The sequence below is a fragment of the Podarcis vaucheri genome (assembly GCF_965113315.1).
Source record: "Podarcis vaucheri genome assembly, chromosome: 13".
NCBI lineage: Eukaryota > Metazoa > Chordata > Lepidosauria > Squamata > Lacertidae > Podarcis > Podarcis vaucheri.
Genome location: NC_138751.1, coordinates 21,790,398 through 21,809,188, shown reverse-complemented (window position 1 = coordinate 21,809,188; position 18,791 = coordinate 21,790,398). Strand labels below are relative to the sequence as shown.

General features: G+C 47.3%; 1 protein-coding gene across 1 annotated transcript; it reads right to left on the bottom strand.

Annotated features, from left to right (window-relative positions):
* Positions 1 to 2,304: 2,304 nt before the first annotated feature.
* On the bottom strand, positions 2,305 to 17,200 carry LOC309516514 (uncharacterized protein). Its single transcript, XM_082195278.1, has 16 exons — positions 17,101 to 17,200; positions 16,176 to 16,353; positions 15,944 to 16,072; positions 15,760 to 15,857; positions 14,352 to 14,478; positions 13,389 to 13,483; positions 11,301 to 11,481; positions 9,466 to 9,575; positions 6,690 to 6,818; positions 6,383 to 6,557; positions 5,936 to 6,064; positions 5,739 to 5,836; positions 4,954 to 5,080; positions 4,364 to 4,458; positions 3,264 to 3,444; positions 2,305 to 2,759 (listed from the first exon to the last, which is right to left on the bottom strand). Exons 1-16 carry the CDS (start codon positions 17,107 to 17,109, stop codon positions 2,647 to 2,649), a joined length of 1,974 nt encoding a protein of 657 aa, XP_082051404.1. The 5' UTR covers positions 17,110 to 17,200; the 3' UTR covers positions 2,305 to 2,646.
* Positions 17,201 to 18,791: the final 1,591 nt, after the last annotated feature.

Here is an 18,791-nt window from a genome sequence, read left to right as displayed (position 1 = left end):
GCACTGCGCGCGCGTGCGCGTGAGGGAGGTGGTTTGTCTTTCCCATAAGGCATCGCGCCCAGCAGGTAGTCAAGCCGCGTAGACTTTGCCGCTCTCTTAAGTAGACTCAGGTGTACGCCGCGGCACTACAGTTCCCATGGGGCAACGCGGCCTGAGGCGCCTATCAAACGAGGAGCGAAACCCAAAGGGGGTTCAGTCGTGATGGTTGTTCGCATAAACTTCTGGTTCCCGATTGCGGGTGGCAAGAACCTCGGTGTAAGAGGCAATAGCGGTGGAAATAGACGCGAACGTGGGAAGCTCAAACCAGGCAGGGACAGGTGTTCCCTTTCGCTTGCTTAAAATGATGTCCTCCATCCCCAAAACATATTTAGCGTAGTGGGGCTACTTTTTAAAGGATGAAGGAATAGCATAGATTCGTGTGGTGCAGCTCTCCCCGACATACAGATATAGGGAGCGCTACACCTGTTGAACCTGCATCTGTTATGCCCCCTTTCACATTCCAATCCTATGCAGATTTAGGTAAAGGTAAAGGTACCCCTGCCCGAACGGGCCAGTCTTGCCAGACTCTGGGGTTTGTGCGCCCATCTCACATCTATTGGCCGGGGGCCAGCGCTGTCCGGAGACACTTCCGGGTCACGTGGCCAGCGTGACAACGCTGCTCTGGCGAGCCAGAGCCGCACACGGAACGCCGTTTACCTTCCCGCTGGTAAGCGGTCCCTATTTATCTACTTGCCCCCGGGGGTGCTTTCGAACTGCTAGGTTGGCAGGCGCTGGGACCGAGCAGCGGGAGCGCACCCCGCCGCGGGGATTCGAACCGCCGACCTTTCGATCGGCAAGCCCTAGGCGCTGAGGCTTTAAGCAAGGCTAAAAGTCCATTGATTTTCATGGGGTTACCTCCCCTTAACATTCCAGCCAACCTAGGAGTTCGAAAGCACGCAGTGAAAGTAGATAAATAGGTACTGCTCTGGCGGGAAGGTAAACGGCGTTTCCGTGCGCTGCTCTGGTTCGCCAGAAGCGGCTTAGTCATGTTGGCCACATGACCCGGAAGCTGTACGCCGGCTCCCTTGGCCAATAAAGCGAGATGAGCGCTGCAACCCCTAGAGTCATCCGCGACTGGACCTGATGGTCTGGGGTCCCTTTACCTTTACCTCCCCTCAACATAGGATTATGTAACTAAAACCCTCAACAAGGAATCTTTGCTGTAGAAGCATACTACTAGGTGTGCTGTTGAACTGTCATTTTATATATATAGATCGAGGCATTGTAGGGAAATCTTCAGGCGTTGGCAAGGCAGATTTTAACTTTTTATATGGTTTTTAGCACATGGTTTTATGTGCAATTGTTGTAAACTGCTCCAATATTTTTTATGGGTGTTTGCTGTTGTGCCACACCTACTGGAGTGAGTAAAATTTAGTGCAGCGTGCCAATATATTGGTCAAATGCCACAGTTTAGGACTGTCAGAAAATGGGGCAGAAGTTCTAGCATTATACTGTAATCAGGAAAACTCACACAATACTGCCCCATCTAGACGCACCCTTCAAGTCTGGGGCGCCCCACCCTTTTTTGCCCCCAACATGACTGTCGTCTGCCAGGCGCTCAAAAAGACGAGTGGGACCATTTCCTAAGCAATCCAAAGTTCACAGGTGGAGTCGTATCAACTCTTAATAGGTACTTCTAAATTTTATGTAAGTCTGGTTACATATTACATACATGGAAAGGAGCCAAGTGGGCAATGCCTGTTGAGAAATGTGGATTTTCTGCTTGAAGACTGCCAGAGAAAACAGGAGGCAATCCTTGTCAAAAAAACGCAAGGAAGTAGGAATCGTTGCCCACCTTTCTCCATCATGGCCTTATCCTTCAGCAACAGACTGTCTTGCCATTTTGAGGGTTAAAGTGCAGAGAAACAGACCCTGGGCCTCCATACGTTGTTGGACTCCAATTCCTATCAACCCTAGACAGCATTGCCAATGGTGAAGGATGATGGGAGTTGTAGTCCAGCAACATCGGGGGGGGGGGACAGGTTCCCCATCCCTGCCCTAAGGCAAGCAGAACAGGCAGAACTCCAGCCTATGGTCTCTCTTTTGGAAATGAGGATTTCTGACCAATGCAAATAGCACTTTCAGAGGAGGAGTTATTTGTGTTCTGTAAGGGCTTGTTCTCTGAACATGGAGAAAAGCAAGCATGGCAACAGAGCAAACCTGTTTGTTTATTTACTTTGCAAAAGCAAACAAAGGACAGCCACAAATTCTAAAATGGAACAGGAACTGTTAAGTTGTGGGTGAACATATCAGACGACACAGCGATTCTTCAAACAGCTCTTGTTTATTCACAGGCCAGGACAGAACTGAACTGAAGGGTTCAGTCAGCCTGCTTATATAGAGCTCCAGTACAATGTAACTGTAACAATTTTCTAAAACTATCCAATCACTGAATGTCACTTTCGATCCCTTATTTGCATAACTATGTACAGTAGCCCCCTGCTGGCCCAGGGTGAGAACTTCAGTACATAAGAGGAACCATTCCCACAAAATTCATTTTAGGTAGGCCTTGCTTGTGGCTTCAGTCCTGTATTGTACTGAATGCAGGTCAAGTCAGCACTCCAGGCCTGTTGTTGTGAAAATCCTGATGTGGGGATAGAGGTGCGTTTATATCTCTGTGCGAAAGTTCAGGCCGCTGCCCTTCAGTAACTGAGCACAGGTGTCATCTAGCCATTCACTCTGAGCCACTGTGAAGTGTTTCTTCCAGTTTCCAACAGTGCCTGCAGGTGGGAAACCAGGTCAGAAAAGAAAAACATTGACAGCCTGGTTTTGCCAGGCGCCTTTCCTAGCAGTCTTGCGTTTCATACTCTGTCTTTATGGGACCCTGAACTTCTGCCACAATTGCAGTTCACTGCAGAGCACCTGGGAAATGTTCCAAAGCAAACACAGCCTGCTGAGTCTTCCTGTTACCCTCCTAGCAAGAGCAGAACCACTAGGTAATTTCAGATCCTGGTAATTTAATTGTCTTACAGGGTGGCCTTTTATGTTTGACCTCACCTAGCAAATAACATTTCTCATCTCCCCAGCCCCCTGTTCCATGCTTGGCAATTGCTTCTACACTTCTGATATTGTCGAACAAGAAGCCAAAACCAGTTCCTAACCCCAATAAAAAGAAATAACTTCCAGACTTTGCTTTTGCCCCATTTAGAATGTGATAACACTCCCTCCCCCTCCTGCAGTCTGCAAATTCTCCAAACGGTCCCCTAAGACCTGTTTTCCCTCACCTTTTCTCATGAAGGGTGACACAGTATGGTCCACGAGAGAGGAGGGCAGGGTGCTGTAATTAGCCATCGGGTTTGCTTTCATGCTCTCAAACTTTGTGTGCTCCACAATCTGGTTCAGAACTGATTCTGGGAGTTCTAGGCCCATAAATTGGATCACTTTTCGGATTTCCCTTGCTGGGTCCTAAGGAGAGAAAGACAACATGGGCCTGTTAGTGATAGAGAGTTTACCTTAAGGCACCTCCCTGCCTTTAGGGAGGCTGTGTCTCCTACTTAACAGAGGGCAGTCCTCTAGCCGAAAGGCTGCCTGGCCCAAGTCCAGGTGGAAGATGGAGAAACACAAGAAAGGAGAGTGGGGGCCTTGAAGATGCCCATCAACAGCATCAGAACAGCAGACTGAGCAAACACACAGGCCGCCCGATTACAGTCTTCCTCGCAATGGTGAGCTATAACTGTGTTGCTATTTAAATTACAGTAATTGTTTAAATATTTGCAACTATGCATATACACCAGCAGGTCCACACTGTATGCAAATCAATGCCCTCTTTTTGTGATGCATGTTGTTTTTTGGAAACGCCTAAGTGCCCCCCCTCACATTTTTTTCTTGCTAGACTGCGGCACTGCCATCAGAAAGTACCGTCTTTGAGATGTGTGTGTGTGCAGCGGCGTAGCATGGGTTGTCAGCACCCGGGGCTAGGCGCCCCCTAGCCCCTAACCTGCCGCCGCTGCCAGCTTCTTCTTGCTGCTGCCTGGTCTGGTCTGGTGTGGTTCTCTCCCGCGCTCAGTGCTGCGCTGGGCGGCCGCTGCACTGTCCCTCCCCCAGATAGTCCCTCGCTCTCTCTCCGCACCGCACGCCTGGCACCCACCCCCTCCACAGTGGGCGGCGACTCAGTGGCTCGGATCGGATTCGCACAGCCAGCACTGCAGTGAGAGAGAGTGAGTGAGCCAGGTAGGGGCAGAGAGCTGCGATTGTGAGTGCCCCCCCCCGATGTTGCGCCCGGTGCGGCCGGCCCCCCCTGCACCCCCCACGCTACGCCACTGTGTGTGTGTGTGTGTGAGAGAGAGAGAGAGAGAGAGAGAGAGAGAGAGAGAGACCTTCTTACCTCTTTCATATCTTCATAAAAGAGGTAGAGGACTGGGTGACGTTCCTTGGCCTCCCACCAACCACGAACATGGTCAGACCAAGAGCCCCAGGCAACTGCAAAGAAAAATGGACCAGTAGAAAGTGAACATGGCATCTCAGATTCGTCTCACATCTTCCTGTGTCCTGATGCACAGACTATATTTTAGTTATTTATTATTTTTTAACATTATATTTCTACATCACCCTTCACCCAGGGATCACAAAAAAATGCATAGCATAGTAAAAATCAAAAACAATACCCCCCCCCCCGTTTCTACCTAATATCAAGGTAGGAAAGAGTATAGTGAGGGGCTTTGTGGATTCACGTAATTTTCTCCTTCTGCGGTACATTTATGTTTCTGTTTATTTTTAAATTTAAAAACTGATCTTCATCCAAAAGGATTGTAGCATAGAGTGCAATAACCACCACTGCACAGGTATCTCAGTAGGCCTGTTCTCATCACATCACTGAAAACTGAGCCCAGGGATTCTGGCCTCTTTCTCTGGCCTTAGGAAGGCTCTTGAGGGTAATGTCTTCTTTCCTCCCATCTCTTCGCCTCCTCCACTCACCCTTCCCAGCAACGAAATTCTCCAGAAACTCATTCCAAGTTCCAGTCTCTGGCATTATCTTGCTCATGTGGTGGAAATAGAAATAGGAGACCACATTGTCCTTGGCATTTCTGGCCACGTAAATGACCTGCAGAAATACATCCGAAAGAAAAGAGGACAGAGAAGTCCGAGCGCCAGACCTCTCACTCACCCTCTCAGCTCCAATCTGTACTCCCCTCATTTTTGCCAGCAGTTACCTATGCCTTGCTTTTAAACATTAAATGAAGTGATGGTTCTTAAATGGAAGCCCATGTGATGCGATTTTTATTAAGAATATTATTTGGGTTGGGTTGGAGTGTGTGCGCGCGCGTGTGTGTGTGTGTGTGTGTGTGTGTGTGTTAGTTCGTTCGTTCGTTCATTGCTCAGTGGAATGAAACAAGAAGCAGCCATACTACCAACCCACCAACCACCTCATGTGGATTGTGCTGGTGTTTAATTCCTTTTAGTGGAAAGAGGTTATGAAGGCTCAAAGCTGGTCTGGAAGGACAAATTCACACAAGGCCAGCCCACTACTCAAAATATCAAAGTCTAGAAGCTGAAATTATTCTGTGATAAAAGCAAAAGCAAGACAATGATGAGGGCAAAAAGAAGAGACCCGTGCTCTTGAAACATCCTCTCTTTTGGTGACAATTCCACATGATCATGGCTTCATGCCAGAATATCAAAACAACGGAACTGAGAGATTAACATTGGTTTAGATTAAACCTTGCCCTTTCATCAACCTCACCCTGGTGAATTATCCTGACCTTGCATTTCTGTTCCCAAAAAGAAGCAGGAAGGAGCTGAACCGGGAGGTGACTTTTGAGTATACGTGGAGAGGGCATTAGGTCTGCCTGTTCAACACCTGAAAGAACAGAGGGCACAATCCAGCCTCATGATGATAAGCCCTTCACTCTACCCTCACCGCTCTCTTCCCAAAAGTTAAACAGTACCCACTACTCACCAGAAACTAAAGGTTTCATAGGAGGCATGTCTATGAAGGGCATCCGCTCATAGATGGGTTTCTGATTACATTTCTCCAGGTCACCTCTATGCTGAACCATGCTCACTATTTGCTGGATCCAGGTGGTCCCTGCCAGAGGAAAGTGGGAAAGCTTAGTAGTTAGTAGTGGAGTGGGAATAGGAAGCTCTAGGGGGTTAATGGGGGGATGGCAGGGGGTTGGCGAGCAAGCAAGCAGGGGCACAGCCCCTAGTATATTTGCAGGTAGGTATGTTATAGGACCCATGATAGTCTTGTGATTGAAATTTGTTTTGAACTGTCTTTTATGCTGCTGCTCAAATTAAGCACCACCACCATTCATCCAGTGTCCCACCATCCCTTATGTTCCCTTAGTATCTCCCCTCTGCCATGCTCAGTTTTCCTTATTTCTCTCTTTATGAACCCCTTTACCTGCTTTGGGGTAAGTGCAGATGAGAAGATCATCAGGTCGGGCTTTAAAGCCCTGTATGGTACCCCAGTGCTCGCGTAATGTATTGGGGAAAAGGACCCCTTCAATCTCCTCCAGGGTTGCTCGCTTGGGGTGCGTGGGGTCAAAATCCCCTGGCCCTGATTCAAGATCCATCACCTGGAAGCAAAAGATATTGTAGTCAAAGATGACCCACTCCTTGTCCCCCCCCCCCCAAAGAGCTGGTGCTGCTTCCTTTACTTCCTTTTGGGCCAAATCCTAGTAGGGGAGTAAAACTTCATGGCCACCTACCAGCTCTCCTCTCCTTTTGGACAGCTGCACTTCTCTCCTTTCTTCTGTCTTCCTCTTGTTTCCTGAAGTTAGTTCCTGACCCAGGAATTGCAAATTGAGAGAGCAGGGTGTGTGCTTCCGCAGTTGAAGTCACCTGTATGCTTTGGCTGGGATCCAGCCAGGACCTAAATTGGCAGTAATTCCCCTAGTTGGCTAAAATTGTGTGAGATAACTCCCCCCCCTCTCTCTCTCTGTCCCATGATACTTTATCAAAGGCACTGGTATGAACCTCAGTCTCCACCCTAGTTAATTTAACCCCTTAGCGTGTGTACACAGGTAGCAAACCCAGGTGTATCCTGAACAGCCCAGGATAAGCTTTGTCCTACCATATTCCTTCATACCAAGGGAGGGGCCTTCAACCTTTGATCTGCAGTTACTGTACTCAGTTCAGGGCACGGCATCCTGCAGGTCTAGTTAACAAACGTTTACAAATTAGTACTTCCCTGGCTCAAGTCGTGGCTCTCTGGAAGGAATGGGGCAGGAGATGAACCTGGAGGTGATATTTGAGCATGCAGGAAAAGGACATCGCCTCCACTTGTTCCACAACTGCAACTCCAGAGGGTGAACATCCAACCTGGTGCTGAGAAGCCTTTCACACACTCACACTCTCACCCATTATATCATTGAATCGATACCTATTATTCACCCAAGGTATGGATTTTGGAAGGCACGTCACTGTGAAGGGCATCTGTTCATAGATGGTGCCTGAACGCATTTATGTAGACCTCCTCCATGTCCAGTCAAGTCTACCATTTCCTGGAATCAAGTAGTCCCTGGCATGAGGGTGGCCAGAAGAGGCATAGAGAGTGCGTAACAGTCAGCCAGTGGCCTCATCTCAGTATTCCCCCTCCAACTGGTGTCTCTCCCAGAGGGAAAGACTAGACCATGTGAAAAATGAACATAATATTTTAGCTGCAGTCCATTCATTTTCAGCTTTGTATTCTTGTTATTTAAAAATTCCATTGTTGTGCCCATAACCTAGGTTTAATGTGCCATTTAGCTCCTAGCTTTCATATCTCAGTTTCTAATACTGCCTGTAAACCATATTTTCTTACAGAGAATCCAGGTGTCCTGCCTGATAGTTTGACCTTTGCCCCAGGGGCGCAACATGAGGGGGTTGGGGGGCCGTAGCCCTGGCATACAATTTTGAGGGGGCATGAACCAGGCACCCCCATGCAGGGATCCCTGTCCCACCCTGCCTTCCGCCTGGGGTCTCTGGACCCCAAAGCCCGGCCTGGCCTCACTACCACATCCCCTGCCCCCTCACTGAATGGCTACCTGGCCAGTGTCTGGGGCGGGGGTGGGATTCACGCACCAAGGGTTGTGTCGGCTAGCTGGGCTCCCCCCCTGCATGGGTGGGCCGGTGGTGCAGCATAGACCCACTTGGCTCTGGTGGTGAGAGTTGGGCTGGTGCAGCGGGTTCTGTTCACCCTCTGTCCCCTGCCCCCCCCCCTGGGCAGGCACCCTGGGCACCAGCAAACCATGCAATGCCACTGCTTTGCCCCACTACACACCACGATAGAAAAGGCTCAACCTTTGTTTGTTCAATTTAGAGCAACACTTAAATATCGTTTGCTACTGCCCACCCCATGGTGTTTTATTGTGGACATGTTCTTGACGCAACAATTGTACATTCCTGGTGGTCTTATTCTGCTTTGTGAGTTGTTCTGTGATGCTTTCCTGGCGATACCACATTATTGCTGTCTGGAGGGCTGACGTATAAGCAGGTGGTGGCAACGAGGGAGAAATAGGACAGGTCACCCATTGTTAGTTGGTTGACGCTGCAAAAACCCCACAGCGCTGCCTTGGAAATGTTTTGTTGCTCAGAGAAGAGAGGAGCATGCAACAGAAATACGTTTGTTTTTCATAAACAAAGACCCTCTCAAGCACAAACTATGCGGGAAAATGTGGGACCCACTTGCAACTGCCCCATTTAAGACCTAAAACAAGGCGGGTACAATTTAAAACACCCAAATGTCACTCGGTGAGGTGGTGCTCAATCTCTCTTGCCTCAGCACTGCCTTCCCCCAGCCAGACTCACTTCCAGCGTTAGCTGGTGAGGAAAGGACTTTATAGGACCGTGTAGATATGGCAAATGGTGGAGGACAGGCGCCAACAAACCCTTTCCTTGTGATCCTCTGGCGTTTGACCTATTCAATTTAGATCTGATGAGGAAAAGCCCCTGCTATTTTTAAGGCTGTGTTCATATTGCTGCCTTAGAACTCAGTGCTTGTCTTCATCAGTGCTTTTCACAGATCCTTCCCCCACCCCCAAGCTGTCTACATCAGCACTGTTTCGTTAGTTTCAGATTCGTTTCTGTTTGTGTACACACTAACGGGGGTTGGGAAGTGGGTAGGAAGGCTCTCGGACCCCATCAGAGCCTCAAGCCCCCTTCCCAAAGTCCTAGCAGGCACCTTGAGGGCTGTGGCAAGGGTGTCAAATGGCCTCACACAGGGTGGCATATTACCAAGGTCCACCCCTGTTCACACGTTTGCTGGACATGAATTAGGAATGGCTTAAGGACTCCAATCGGTGTGGAGCTGGTTTAATTATTTATTTCATTAAATTTATACGCTGCTTGATTGCAAAACAACAACAACAGCAACCTAAAAGCTGTCTGAGAAACAACACCTCAATCAGTAGTATTGTATAACAAGGAGATTTCCCCTTTATCAATATGGATCTTTTATTCAGCTCCTCTTCAGTCGAAAGACTGAAAGTCTCACTGTGATGCTTACAGCTGTGTGCGGAAGGTCAGATTGCTGCCCTTTAATAACTGGGCACAGACATGATCTAGCTGTTCACTTTGAGCCACTGTGAAGTGTTCCTTCCAGTTTCCTACGGTTCCTGCAGGTGGGGAAGACAATCCAGAAAAAATTAAGCTGTTTAACATCCCTTCAACAATCTGTTTTCCTATCTTCTTTTCTTTTTCTTTTAACTCAGCAGATTTCAAACTTTCTCCGTTTAGGGAGCCTTTCCTCAACTTAGTAAATCTGCTCAGGAACTCTTGCACAGGATTCTGGGAAGTAGTCTAGGGCAAACCTTTGGCTGATGTGAGGGACTACTGGCCCAATAGTATCTCTGCCTGAAGTAAAAATCTCCCTCCTGCAAGCTGTACATTTCATTTTGGAGCCAGTGTGTCATTCCTACTTCGGTTATGAATTCACTGTTTGGCCTTGAGCCTTTCACTATCTCTCAGCTCCGGTATTCCAACTTGAAATTAGGAGTGATAAATACTGACCCACCTTACAGGGTGTTGTGTGGAGGCAAACATGTTGAAGATTTTACAGTCTTAAGTGTATGGTCCTTGTTACCCACTTATACCTGAAAGCAAATTCCTGGCTATTACTTTTTCAGGTGGATTGTGCATCACAGGATAGAACAGTGGTGAGTGATGGGAGGGCTACAATTATCTCCCAACCGTTAACTTCTACCAGCTGACTGGCTAAGGGACAGGATCAGCATTCCCCTGCCCCTCCCCCCGAAATGAAGCAGAATCCTCATCTCCCTTTTCAACATTCCCGAGTTCAAAATGACTCCCAAAATCTCTGAAGGTAGTCACTTCCAATCCAATAGCTATTTCATAATATTGCTGAACTACCCTGAATGCAGGGCGCCAAGTAGGGGCCCCCCCAGGGGGGGTCAGCCAATGAAAGGGCCACATCCCCAAAGTCTGATGGGCACTGCCATTCAAATTGTGCGTGTGTGCCATGCAATGCCGTGCAATCAATTATGTGGGGCAGGACTTACCTACCCACCAAATATTTTATTCAATTTGGCACCAGAAATAAGAATATTGAGGGGTCCCTTCAAGGGGTTTAACTTCTTAAGGAAGACTGGACCTTTGGAGAGAGCGTACCTTTTAAGGCTAGGTTAGGAAATTTGAGACCAGACCAGGATATACAAAAGCAAAGCAGCTATAAGCCTGATCTTTATTAAAGCTGTTGCAACAGGGTGCTCACCCCACACGCAGGAGGAGGAGGACCCCCAGACAAAGGTGTGCAAGCCCTTATATAGACTGTGAAATTGCCCACCCTGTAGCTCAAGACCACCACCACCCCAGATACATCATACCTACAGCACAGAAGGGGTGTAGCCCAAGACCACCAGAGAAGGGGCGGACTACAACAGAAATCTGAGTGCGTTGTTTTTTCTCCTGTCTGCTAGGTTACTTGATTGGATTACCTGGGGCATCCTGGCCACTCTTTTGTTATGATAACTACTCAACTCCTGAATCCAGGTCACAGGCTCACCCTATTCACATCTTAAATGTGCCCTTGAGACAGGATTTGTGAGCAAAGAGACAATGGAGAGGCTCCTCATTTCCTTCAACCTTGCAGAGAAATATTTGAGGTCAATTTGGAAGCGAGAAAATGGTTTCAGGGCTTTTCTGTGGGTTTCAGACATGTGGTTTACATATTTGTATGTGTTTGAACATCTGTTTTATATATATAAGACCTTAAAATTCTTATAACACACCCCTGACTGAATGTGATTGTGCACTGCTTGCTTTCACTGTTGCCCCTATCAGTCCCCTCCCCCCCTCCTGTCAGGTGGGTCTTTGGTTCCCACCTTTTCTCATGAAGGGCGAGATGCTTTGGTCCAGGAAGGAAGAAGAGAAGGTGGTATAATTTGTCATTGGGTTTGTTTTCATGTTCTCAAAATCTGTGTGCTGCACAATCTGGTTGAGAACAAATTCTGGGAGCTCTATTCCCAGGAACTGGGCTACCTTCTGGATTTCCCGGGCCGGATCCTATAGAAAAAGAAAGGCAACTGGGAATTATGTTCACATGTGGTGGGGGTGTAAAATTTTCTGGCAAAGGGTGTTTAAGGAGCTAACACAAATCACTGGGTTAAAGCTGACCAAAAGTCCAGAGGTAGCATTATTATCAATTTATGATGGGGTGGAAGGTTTGCAGTCTACGAAGGACTTGCTCACAAATTTATTGACATCTGCACAAATTATGATAGCTAGGAAGTGGAAGGAGCAAGCAGAATATAAAATGGAAGAATGGTATAAAGAGGTGTGGAATATAGCTATTAATGATAAATTAACATGTGCCTTTAAGGTAAGACGGAATATGCAGGAGAAATGATTTCAAGGAAATATGAAAGGTGTTTGTAGAATTTGTACTGTTAAAACAAAAAGGGGCAAACCATCGCAAGAGGTATTTAAATTTTGGAGGGTTGGATAATTACAATGGAATGGTCTTGGTGGTGTGGTGCACATTTTTATTCTCATATATTTATGATTATTACTTTGGCGTCGTCTTTATCATGAAAAAAGAAGAAGCAACAGCAGTTGGAAAAGAAAGAAAGAAAGAAAGAAAGAAAGAAAGAAAGAAAGAAAGAGAAAGAAAGAAAGAGAAAGAAAGAAAGACAAGAGTTGTGATGGGTAGTGTGGCAAATCAAGTTGTGTTCATCTAGAAATCTAGTACTCCTAAACCATCACCAACAGCATCATCATTAAATATTAGTGACTACTACTACTAATAATTCAATTTATATCCCACTTCAACCCAAAGGAGCCCAGGGTGGCAAATACATCAATAATAATTATTAAAAAAAAAAGCTAAAAGCATTCTCCAAACAATTAAAAATGTTCTCAAAGCAGTGATTTTAGGATTGCCCAGAACAGTATCTTTCAGCCATCAAATGCATAAACAGAAATGTTTTTAAATTCCTCCTGAAAGTCAGTAATGAGGGAAACAGATCCACCTCACTATGGAGGGCATTCCACAGAGAGCTACCACTGAAAAGACCCTGTCATGGGTCAACGCCAATCAGGCAGTCTCTGTTGTGAAGTCGTTATCTTGTGAGCAGGGACCGCTGGGTGGGGCCCCTCAGGCAGGTGCTAACAATTAGTCCCCAAAGTGAGAGCATGCGATGGGGATGGCTGGTTGACAGCATTCCCAGCCCCTATAAACCTTTGAGTTAACCTGCTGTGGGAGGGAGAGAACACGCCGTGTTTTAGACTTGCTGTTTGATGTTCTGTAGTTGGTACTACCAGAGAAAAAGCCAATAAGGCCTGGTAACCCATTCAGTGCCTGCGTGTGATTGATTAGTACAGTGGTACCTCGGGTTACATACGCTTCAGGTTACAGACTCCGCTAACCCAGAAATAGGGTTCCAGGTTAAGAACTTTGCTTCAGGATAAGAACAAAAATTGTGCTCCGGCGGCACAGCAACAGGAGGAGGCCCCATTAGCTAAAGTGGTGCTTCAGGTTAAGAACAGTTTCAGGTTAAGAACAGACGAATTAAGTACTTAACCCGAGGTACTACTGTAGCTCGGAGGGAGGACTTGGGAAAGCGACTCCCTCCTTAATGGACTCCAGCAGCAGCAGCACCAGCACAACATTTCCCTGATGAAAATAGGGATATTCTATTCCTATTCCTATTCTTAATTTACTTCTCTATGATTCTGTGAATTCTCCTCACCCCCAGGGGTTACCTGCGAGATGAAATACATTTTACCACATGATGGAATCTGGCTGCTTATGACTTTGAGTCTGTTATGGGGAAGCTCATTGAATTTGTTTTTGGATCTTTTGGGGCCCTGCTGCCAGAAGCCCACAGCATCAGAATATTTCTTCAAAGCATTTCTAGTGCAAATAATCTCCTTAGTGGAACCTACAGCCTTATGTGTATGTTGCCTCTTACCTCTTTCACATCTTCGTAAAAAATGTACAGAATTGGGTGGCGTTCTTTGGCCTCCCACCATCCACGAACATGGTTGGCCCATGAGCCGTAGGTCACTAAATAATAGACCGAAGGGTTAGAGCATGGGTCAGAAACCTTTTTCAGCTGTGAGCTGGTCCACTGTCCCTCAGACCATGTGGTGGGCCGGACTACAGGTATCTATCCTGTAGCTTCTTGAGAAATACTGCGTTTTCACCTGATTCGAAAATGTAAGCCACCTTTAAGCTGAAGTGTGACCATTCATGACAGCTTTTGCACATGTATGTATGACAGCTTCATTGAACAGGATTTGGTGAAGGGTGAAGGCAAGGAGAGCCCAGATGGGTAATGCATATTGGACAAAGACATTCCTGCCCAGTCTCTGGTCTGTATAGCAAGGTAAAAAATGCACCTTAAAATGCAGTAGGGGGTAAAAGACTTTGCTGCATTTTAAGCTGCTAAAGTGTACGTAGGTTAAGTCTTCTAATATAGGAAGGGAAATGGGATTATTGGTTAGTACATAGAGATGGAGAGTCAGCAAAATCCTCTGAAGTGAGGGGGCAAGTCGTGTGAACCTGCAAAGTTCTTTGCTGTTGTTTTTCCAGCCACAGGGAAAGTTATACTATGGGGAAGAGACGGACACAGGTCCGGGCGCTATGCTTCACTCTCTAACTTAGGGGTAGGCAACCTAAGGCCCGTGGGCTGGATGCGGCCCAATCGCCTTCTCAATCCGGCCCATGGACGGTTCAGGAATCAGCGTGTTTTTACATGAGTAGAATGTGTCTTTTTATTTAAAATGCATTTCTGGGTTATTTGTGGGGCCTGTCTGGTGTTTTTACATGAGTAGAATGTGTCCTTTTATTTAAAATGCATCTCTGGGTTATTTGTGGGGCATAGGAATTTGTTCATCCCCCCCCAAAAAAAATATATATAGTCTCTACTTACCTCCCCCTGCAATGTATTTCTCAATAAACTCTTCCCATGTGCCAGGCTCTGGAAGGAATTTGTTCATGCGGTGAAAGTGAAAGTAGGAGACTGCGTTGTCCTTGGCATTCCTGGCCACATAAATAATCTGTGGGTCAAGAGAGAACCCAGGAGTCCTAGTCACAAGCCTTTTACTCTGCACTGTTCCAGCCCATACAAATCACCTCGCCTTCCTGGTTTTTGTAGTGCTCAGTTCTTTTGCAAAACAGTTCTAGGCATATCTACTCAGAAATAAGTCCCCGTGAACTGAATGAGAATTACAGCCAGGTAAGTATGTTTAAATCTACAACAAAGCCATATTGAAGTCACAAATTCAACTTGACCACACCACTATGAGTGAGGAGCAGGAGTTGCATTGAAGGCACTCTGCTAATGCTCAGAGGCACTCCTTCACTTGTATCTCACATATTCTGAAGCCGAATCTGGCACTGCAAACAGGCTTAATGCAGGATCAGATTAAGCTTGCAGTCTGAACATGTTTAGAGACATCCTCTTTTTATTTTAGGTTTACATTTTCCAGGCAGTAGTGCAGCTATGTAATTTTAGACCCTACAGACATACAGTAATGGTCTAACGAAGCTCCTTAAGAAGCTCATGTGTATCACTTCAGTTGCAATGCATACAACTGAGCATTTCTCCCCATGACAACTACCATTCCATGCTTCACATTTTCTGTACTGTCTTCCTGATAACATTAGCAGACAAAAACAGCTTGCCAACCTTCAGATCGGCTGCTCCCTAGCTGCACCACTGGTCCCAAGGCAGAAGGGGTGTAGCTCAGGAGTGGAGCATCTTCCTTGCGTGCAAGTTTCAATTCCTGGTCTCTCCAGGTAGGTCTGGGAGTGACCACTATTTGAAACCCTGGATATAGGCTGCTAGTCAGTGTGGATTGTCATGGAAAAAATATATCACCAAGGACAAGTGCTCCACAATAAGGAGTATAGGCAAGCAGACAAATATAGGCATAGACTTTTTCTTTACAATCACTTGTGTATTTGATAGAAGTAACATCAACTCATACGTCAAGACCCAGACGCTGTTGTACAGCTCAATGATTAAGCTGCTTAGTGGAAAGAAATGCTGAGTTTACCGGAAAGAGCATTTGTCTGCTTGTCTATACTGTACTCCTTCTTGTAGAGCACTTGTCCTTGGTGATATATTTTTCTGCGACTTTGCCTTGTGCTATTATATCACCACCCTCTGTATTGTCTGTCGAAGTCAGTGTGGACAGCAAGTGGACTTGGTAGACCAATGGTCTGAATAAGGCAGCTTCCGACATTTCTAAGCTTGAGCCCGGAAATTGAAATCGAACCCCAGGGTGGAATCTCAGCTCCTATTAAGCCATCTACATCGCCCAACTTCTTCTGACCTTGCAGTTCTGTTTCCAGAAGGATGGCGGCAGGAGCTGGACTGGGAGGTGGGATTTGATCGTGCGCGGAGAGGGCATTCCCGCCGCCACTTCCAAGCCTGCAAAAGCAGAGGGTGACTTACAACCTTGCGCTGAGAGAGTCTGCCCTTCCTATCCTCTCCCTGAATCAGTGCCTGTTACTCACCTGAGGGTACGGGCTCTGGGGGAAACAGGTCTATGAAGGGGTTCCGCAGGTAGATTGGCACCTGAGCGTATTTCTGGGGGTCTCCTCCGTGCTGGATCATGTACACAATTTCCTGCATCCAGGTAGTCCCTGCCAGGGAGGTGTGGGTAGCAACAAAGAAAATCTGCTTAGGCTGAAGCCAGTAGCCCTTGGTCTTCCCTTTCCCATCCCCATGTGATTTCTCCCCATTTACCTGCTTTGGGGTAAGTGCAGATGAGAAGATCATCAGGGCGCGCTTGGAAGCCTTTCAGTTGATCCCAGTTCTCTTCCATTTCTCTGAGCATAGGGACTCCCTCAACTTCCACCAGCATTGGACGACGCTCGGACTTCAGGTCAAGACCTTCCAGCTCAGATTCGAGACCCATCGCCTGCTAGTGGAGCAACAGGAATAATATAGTGCAGTCATTTCAGGAGGGGCCTGTTCCCCACAGCAGTGCAGCCCTGGAATCAAAGGCATCTCTCCTAGCCAGACTCCAGCCAGCCTGCCTAAGATGCATCCCAGCCATTTTCGCCCCCTTCTTCCTAGGACACCTTGCTCTCAATACAGTGGTACCTCAGGTTACAGACGCTTCAGGTTACAGACTCCACTAACCCAGAAATAGTACCTCAGGTTAAGAACTTTGCTTCAGGATGGGAACAGAAATCACGCGGCGGCAGCGAGAGGCCCCGTTAGCTAAAGTGGTACCTCAGGTTAATAACAGTTTCAGGTTAAGAACGGACCTCCAGAACGAATTAAGTTCTTAACCCAAGGTACCACTGTACTCTCTTTTCCTGACACCTCAAACACAAACCCCATCACCATGGCAACCTCTGTCTGTCCAGGTCCAAGAATTCCTCTCAGGTGGGCCATCAACACCTTTTGTCATGTCTAATATCCCAGGTGAGGCCCTGGCTTGGAAAGGAAGCTTAGCCTGTATTTTCCCACTGGCCTGCAAACTTCCCTTCAACTAATCAAAAATCCTACCATTATTAATGTATACGGTTTAGCCACCCCCCAAATCTATCACAGTATCGTGCTTTGCTGCTTATCCCCACTGTCTCTGCCCTGCTCTCCTTCAGCACCACTTGCTGACCCTGGAAGAACAAAACTTGCTTCACTCATTACTCCAGTTACGGACCTTTGTCATTCCTTACTTTCTTTCCCCTGTCTCTCTTCTCTTGCCTCCGAAAGAAACTGCACTGTACAGGACCTGCCTGAGGTGTGTCTGCTTATATGACAGAGTCCAGAGGGGTGAGGAGGGAGGTGCTTCTGACTGCTGTTTTTCTCATGCCCAGGCATCCAGCCAAGAGCCATGACTCTAGGAGAGTGTTGACTATAGGAGTGTGTCCTTGTGGATTAAAGTTGGGGGGAGGGGGAATCAGAGCAGGATTTTGGGGCAGACAAATAGCTGTCAACCTTCCCTTTTTTGCGGGAAATTCCCTTATTCCAGCGCCGTTTCCCGCTGCTTCCCGCTGCTATCCCGGATTGTTAGATACCCTGTAGACTGTCCTGTAGAACTCCGACCTGCACCCGGCATCATTTAAGTCCTTAAAGGTTGGGCCCTTCTAGAGATTTATTTTGGACTACAGTTCCCATCATCCTTGACCATTGGTCCTGCCAGCTAGGGATGATGGGAGTTGTAGTCCAAAAACAGCTGGGGACCCAAGTTTGGGAAACTACAGTCTAACTGATCTCCACAGGGCTGTGGTAAGGATAAAATGGGGAGGACCATGTATATACTGCCTTGAGCTCCTTAAAGGAAAAGTGTGATACAATTTTAAATACAAATTTAAAAAAAAAAAGCTGTGTAGGGCTTTGTGGGTTAAAATCTGCACTTTAAATTGGGCCAGGACTTGAGACTGGGAAGTGCTGGCAGGATGTGATTAAAAATCCCCACTCCCAGCTAATATTCTTGCAGCTCTAGTTTGACTCAACAGCAGTTTCCAGACCATTTTTAACAGCAGCCCCGGGTGCAACACATTGCTGTTGTCTAAGCAGGAGGTTACCTGGGCACTGAGCACTGTAGCTCAGTTGTCCCTATCCAGGTATGGTCACAGCTGGCATATTGGCCCAAAAGCTGATAAAAGACACTTTGAGGCCACTTAGAAAATACTTGAGCTCCTGTTGCCTGTGGAAAGAACTCTGTGGCAGGAGCTGGCCTGCCCTTCCTTCTGCCCTTGGCTCTGAACTGAGGCTCTGAACTGAGGGGAACGGTGCTTGTGGGGAGGGCAAGACGTCCAGGATTGCCACTGATGGAGGAGGGAATTCCACCAAGCCCTCTCCTGTGAGGAGCCCAACTGCCAATATGCCAGCTCTCTGTGTGCGAGTGTGGCAGGAATGTGGCTTTGCTCTCCTGGCCTGGGTGTTGCCACCAGCTCTGCTTCTGGATCTGACCTGCGGGTGGGAACAGTGCTTCAGAGGAGGAACTGCTCATGATCCCAGGTAAAGAGAGCCAAAACCGACATTGAAATGGGTTGAAACTTGAGCTTACTCCCCGCTCCCTCCTCTCATTCATTTTTCCTTTTATGCCATGTCTTTGTAAGCCTGAGGGCAGAGGGGTGGTCTTAGACATAGGAGCCGACTCCTAGCAGCCAAGTTCCCTTCACCCACCCACCCCAAATAAAACATTTGAGGAGGCCAGCTCCACCCCACCCCCCAATGGATAGCCGTTGCCATTCAAATGGTGTGTGTATGACACATCTTGTGAATGATTATGTGAAGCAGGACTTAAACACACACACCCCTCATATTTTGTTCAAGTTGGCACCTCTGGTCTTAGAAATGATTTTTGTAAGTTGCTCTTTAAGCCTTTTGAGGCTAAAGGGCTAG